General features: G+C 35.6%; 1 protein-coding gene across 1 annotated transcript; it reads right to left on the bottom strand.

Moving 5' to 3' along the window:
- Positions 1 to 2839, bottom strand: LOC109819131 (retrovirus-related Pol polyprotein from transposon RE1). Its single transcript, XM_020384738.3, has one exon. It carries the CDS (start codon positions 2174 to 2176, stop codon positions 989 to 991), a length of 1188 nt encoding a protein of 395 aa, XP_020240327.2. The 5' UTR covers positions 2177 to 2839; the 3' UTR covers positions 1 to 988.
- Positions 2840 to 6509: the final 3670 nt, after the last annotated feature.

The raw sequence follows: 6509 nt of genomic DNA, 5'->3' as shown, positions 1-6509 counted from the left end.
CTTTTTTGACAGCAAAGTCCATTGATCTTAACATTATATGCCCAGATATCTGGATGATAGCCTTTAATGAAAAGAAACTGAAAACCTCTCATGCAATTTGAAGTCTTCCACCCTTTTTATTTGTGTTGTATTTTCATAGTATTATGTCTAGAAGAGGCAAGATTATAATTGTAATTCTTGTTAAATTTATTTGTAAGGAATGAGCTTGGAGAGACTTATACAAAAGAATACTTAGTGTTGAGTTTGGAAAGATTTGTGGAAAAAAATATACTTGGGATTGAGCCTGCAGAGGCTCGTTAAAAGAATATTTAAGTTTGAGCATGGAGAGACTTGGTGAAAAGATATTTAAGTGACTTGTAAAAAAATACTTGTATCATGTACAAGATAATGAAACTCAATCTAGTTTGATTATGAATTGAACGTAGTTCTTAGTAAAAGAAATTGTCATTCTTATTGACTGAAGAAGGGATATACAAACGAAGTATATATACAAGTTATTGAGCTTATCTGATACTAACAAACTTGGCTGTATGAGCTGGAGATCCTAACAGACTAATTCAAATTCAAAAATAGAATATGCCTAACTAATAATCTCAACTATTTGCTAAATTAGTCCCGCGTATATACAATATGGAATATACTCTAATACCCCCCCTCAAGTTGGGCTATGGATGTCATACATGCCTAACTTGGATAGTGCATTCTGAAAAGGATGAGCATGTAGAGATTTGGTGAAGGTGTCTGCAACTTGAGAGGCGGAGGAGATGGGCAAGAGATGAATAAGACCTGACTGAATTCGAGCTCGAATAACATGACAGTCAACTTCGATATGTTTTGTTCTTTCATGAAAAGTAGGATTGTGAGCCAAGTAAATTGCAGATTGATTGTCACAGTAAGTAGAAATAGGAAGAGGGAACGGAATTTTGAGATCAGTCATCAGATATTGTAGCCATTGTAATTCACACGATAATTGAGCCAAGGCACGATATTATGCTTCAGATGAACTTCTAGAAATAATACCTTGTTTCTTTGATTTCCACGAGATCAAGGCATCTCCTAGGAATATACAATAACCAGTCACGGAGCGTCTGGTGTCAAGACAACATGCCCAATCAGAATCAGCAAAGGCAGAAGGTTTAAGAGAATTGGAAGAAGGGAAGAACAAGCCCTTGCCAGGACAACCTTTTAAGTATCGTAGGATTCGAATGGCAGCCTTATAGTGTAAATCAAGTGGATTGGAGACATATTGACTGACCTGTTGGACTGCATAGGAGATGTCTGGTCTAGTAGTTGTGAGATAGATCAATTTACCAATGATTCTTCTGAATTCTGCAGGATCAGTATATGCAATCCCTTTGTCAGCCTGTAATTTTGTAGAAGGATCCATAGGAGTGGCAGCAGGTTTAGCTCCTAATAGACCAGCATCTGATAAGATATCCAAAACATATTTTCTCTGGTTTAGAACAATCCCTTTGGCTGATTTAGAAACTTCTAAGCCGAGAAAGTATCTCAGATCACTTAAATCCTTAATGCTGAATTGATCATCTAGGTACTTCTTCACATGATTAATTTCTGCTAAATCAGTACCTGTAAGCAAAATATCATCCACATATACTAGTAGAGCAGTAAATGAAGATCCTGTATTTTTAACAAATAATGAATGGTCTGCCATTGATTGAGTGTAGCCTAGGGAGAGAAGAGCAGTAGTGAGTTTAGAATGCCATTGTCTACTGGCTTGTTTCAAGCCATACAAGGATCTCTGCAATTTACACACTTGATTAGGAGAATCAGCAGTGAGTCCAGGAGGTAGTTTCATATATACTTCCTCATCTAAATCACCATGAAGGAATGCATTATTCACATCTAACTGTTGTAAGTGCCAACCCTTGGCTGCTGCAAGAGCTAACAAAACTCTGAATGTGGTGATTTTGGCAACTGGAGAGAAGGTTTCAAAGTAATCAATGCCTTCCAATTGGGTGAAGCCTTTAGCAACCAAACGAGCCTTGTACCTCTCTATGCTGCCATCTGGTTTATGCTTAATCTTATAAACCCACTTGCAACCAATAGGATGTTTTCCAGGAGGAAGTTCAACCAAAATCCAAGTGTTTGTCTTTTCTAGAGCAGTAATTTCAGCTTTCATAGCATTATTCCAGCAAGGAAATTGTGAAAGCCTCATAATAAGATTTGGGTTCAGGCATTAATGTTAGAACAGAAAGTTTTATAGGATGAAGAACAATGGTCATAAGAAAGTGATTTAGACAAAGGATGAGGAGTGGTGTATTTACCTGGAGGAGATTGGTTAGCATTGTAGCCACAGTGAAAGTCTTTATATTTAGTTGGCCATTTCTTGATTCTATCTGATTGCCTTAATGGAGGAGGAGGTGGATTCTGTGGAGGTGAATCTGGTGCATTCTGTGGGGGAGAGTTTGGTGAAGAACTGTGTGTAGGTGAATGAGGTTGAGATAAATCTGGTGAAAGGGAATTATGTGGTGGTGTAGAGACTGACAGAGGGATGGGTGACTGAGGTGGAGGAGTGTTTGGAATAGGATCAATTATAGGAGCAGGATTTTGCAGATTGGCTGTGGGTGAAGGAAAAGGTATGTAATTATCAAAGGTCAAGGGAAATGGTGTAGTGGCCTGAGGTTGAAATTGATCTTGAGATTTGTGGAAAGGAAAGATTGACTCAAAGAAGGTGACATTTCTGGACATGAAGATTTTTCTGGTTTTCAGGTCATAAAGTATGTATCCCTTTGTAGTGTCTTTGAAACCAAGAAAGGCACACTTAATGGCCCTTGGACTAAACTTTGTTCGGTTGGCTTGTAGTGATGTAGCAAAAGCCAAGCAGCCGAAAACTCTTAAATGAGAGATTGAAAGAGGTTTATTATAAAGTTTGACAAAGGGTGAAGTATTATTCAAGGTTGGAGTTGGAATTCTGTTAATGATATGGATTGCATGAGTCACTGCATAACACCAAAGAGACTGTGAAAGATTGGCTTGGAACACTAAAGCTCTAGCTACATTAAGGATGTGTTGATGCTTCCTCTCAACAACACCATTTTGTTCTAGTGTTTCTATACATGTGGTTTGATGCACAATTCCTTTTTCTTCAAAAAATGAGTTCATTAGAAATTCTGGACCATTGTCAGTCCTTATGATTTTTACTTTGGTTTGGAATTGTGTATCAGCATATGTGATAAAGTTTCTTATATGATTTCTAGTTTCACTCTTAGCTTTCATTAAAATTAACCAAGTGAACCTAGAAAAATCATCCACAATAGTGAGGAAGTATCTGTAACCATGAATGGAAATGACAGAACAAGGTCCCCATATATCAATGTGAAGAAGTTCAAAAATTGTAGAAGAGCAAGAGTCATTGTTATTGAATGGCAATCTCTTCTGCCTTGAAAACTGACATACATCACATGGTGAGGGTGTTGAATCAGGAATAAAATCAAATAACCTACACAAGGATTTATTTCTAGAATGGGAAATATGGCCTAGCCTATTATGCCACAGTACTGAATTATCAATTGGATTATTGGTCTGAGAAATTAAATTGCAATAAACAGAATCAATCAAGTCATGGTGCTTCATAATATAAAGACCTTTCTGCAGTTTAGCTGAACCAATCATCCTCTTGGTCAAAGCCTGTTCAATCAAACAAATGTTAGAAGTAAAGGTAACAAAATATGTGTTGGATTTTGTTAACTTGCTAACAGATATGAGATTGACTTTAAACTTAGGTATGTAAAGCACATTGTGCAAAATGAGCTTTTTAGAAAGTAAAATTGTTCCTGCAGTGTTAGCAACAGTTGTGGAACCATCAGGTAAATGAACGAGAATAGGTTTAATCTTATGATATGTGGTAAACATGTTTAAATTGAAGGTGATGTGATCAGTGGCTCCAGTATCAACTATCCAAAAAACAGTTGACATACCTGGTTCTTCAATGGTTTGTGTGTGCAAGGCTGCAGAAGTATGGGTGAGATTGGTGGAATGGTGGTTTGAAGGAGTTTCTTCTGAAGTTTGACAATTAGATTGCTGTAATAATGCTATTAAGTTGTTATACTGCTCTTGAGATAAGGCATTGACTGGATTTTGAATTGACTTCCTTTCTGAAATAGTCTCTACTGTTCCTCCTTCTGTGTTTATTGATTCCGCCAGGTTTGTTGATGAATTTTTGAACTTGTAACCAGGTGGAAATCCATGCTTAAAGTAACATGAGTCCACTGTGTGATTATTCTTTCCACAAAAGGTGCATAATCTGGCAGGTTTTTGACGTTGATGACTTCTTCCAAAATTACCATGTCTGTAAGTCTTATCATTGTTGTTGTTGTTCCTGTGATTGAAATTCCTGTTTTCATTGCCTGCATTATGTTTCTTAACATCCGAATAAGCAACAACAGTGGAGTTCCCATGATTTGAATCAATATCAACTTGTCTCTCTTGCTGAACAAGTAATGAGAATACTTTGTTGATGGATGGCAAAGGATCCATAAGCATTATCTGAGATTTGACATGAGCATATTGCTCATTCAATCCCTTCAGAAATCTTATAACATAATCTTGATCTCTATAGGTTTTAAATTTCCGAATTGCTCCACAATTACAAGGAGTGGAACAAGTACAATGAGGAACTCCTATGAAATTTTCTAATTCATCCCATAGAGATTTAAGATGAGTATAATATTCTGAAATAGTAAGAGTACCTTGTTGGACTTTGTAAATCTCCTCTTGTAAATCATAAATTTTGAAAATATCTCCTTGTGAAAATCGATCCCTGAGATCATTCCAAGCATCTGAAGCTCGATCAATCCAGAGAATGGATTGAAGAATTGAATCTGAAATTGATCTGTGAATCCATGCTAGTACCATGTTGTTACTTCTTTCCCAAGCTCCATATGTTGAATCTGTTGGCACAGGGGGAATTATGGATCCATCGACAAGTTTCAATTTGTTTTTGGGCATGAGAGCCAGTCTCATAGCTCTTGCCCAAGCATGGTAATTAGGTCCCATTAAGGGAGAGGAGACCAATGACTGAGAAGGATTTTCATTTCCATGGAGATGGAAAGGATTCATTGGATTTGTGAGGAAATCCTCATATGAGTTCTGGTGTGCCATTTTGAAAATAGAAATTGTGTGCGGAAAATAGAAATGAAAAAATACGAAATTCTCTTATGGCTACCAGAACTCAAATGATGAGCTCTGATACCATCTTAGTAAAAGAAATTGTCATTCTTATTGATTGAAGAAGGGATATACAAACGAAGTATATATACAAGTTATTGAGCTTATCTGATACTAACAAACTTGGCTGTATGAGCTGGAGATCCTAACAGACTAATTCAAATTCAAAAATAGAATATGCCTAACTAATAATCTCAACTATTTGCTAAATTAGTCCAGCGTATATACAATATGGAATATACTCTAATAGTAGTCTCTGTCACCTCGTACATTGTTTTCTAGTGTTTCGTCTGTACAGTTTTTATTACTTCGTTGCAAAGAGCACAAGTTTGATATACACTTTTTAACCTCCCCCCTTCTAGTGTATATCTTTTCTCCATCATAGTTACTTGGAAATCTTGTATAACTTCTTTCTTTCCATTTGCTATTTTATTTTAATTTCTCTCTCTTTCTTTTTCTCTCTTCTTAAAGAGGAAAACCCATCAATATACCTCTTTCGATTTAGGTGGAGGGCTCTGACAGTTCAGTATCTCTTATGCGAAATTCATACTTATCCTTAGGTAAGGACTTGGTCATCATATATGAGCTGTTGTCATCGGTATGGATTTTCTTAAGCTGTAATTGCTTGGTTTCCAATATATCACATATCCAATGAAATCTCATAATAAGCTTTGATCTCGAGTGAAACTCGAATTCTTGCTAACATGGATTGTACTGCAATGCACGACGTACTTTTGGTTGTTCATGCCTTATACAAGAAATGCTTCATCCATAGCCTTAAACTTGGAACATGTACAAATGCTCTATAATCGAGCACCTTTAAATGGTTGTAGGATAAATCTTTACATGCCCAAAACTTGTTTGGAACATCACTATTTAATAGAGTTGAAGGGGATAAGTTGATTAAATCAATTACAATCATTAGAGCCTCACCTCAAAAACTCACTAAAAGAAAAATGCAAATTACCGACCGATAATTTCCGACAGATACAAATCCGTCGAAAAATTTATATTTCTGACAGAAAAAAAATTCGTAGAAAAAGTTATATTACCGATGGATAATTTTTTATGGATATAAATCTGTCAGAAAATTTATATTTTCGATGGATATAAATCTGTCAGAAAATTTATATTTTCGATGGAAAAAAAATTGTAGGAAAAGTTATATTACTGATAGAATATTTTCAATAAATTTATATTTGCCGAAAATGTAAGAATTTTTGACGAAAATTGACAATCATATATTAAAAAAGATCAATAAAATTTTAAATATTTATATATATATATATATATTAGAGAGAGAGAGAAGGAATCAAATGACT

The sequence above is a fragment of the Cajanus cajan genome, chromosome 1, assembly GCF_000230855.2.
Source record: "Cajanus cajan strain Asha chromosome 1, NIPB_CcT2T_4, whole genome shotgun sequence".
In the NCBI taxonomy this organism is placed as follows: Eukaryota; Viridiplantae; Streptophyta; class Magnoliopsida; order Fabales; family Fabaceae; genus Cajanus; species Cajanus cajan.
Note: the sequence above shows the minus strand (reverse complement) of the source record. Positions and strands in the feature narration are given on the sequence as shown.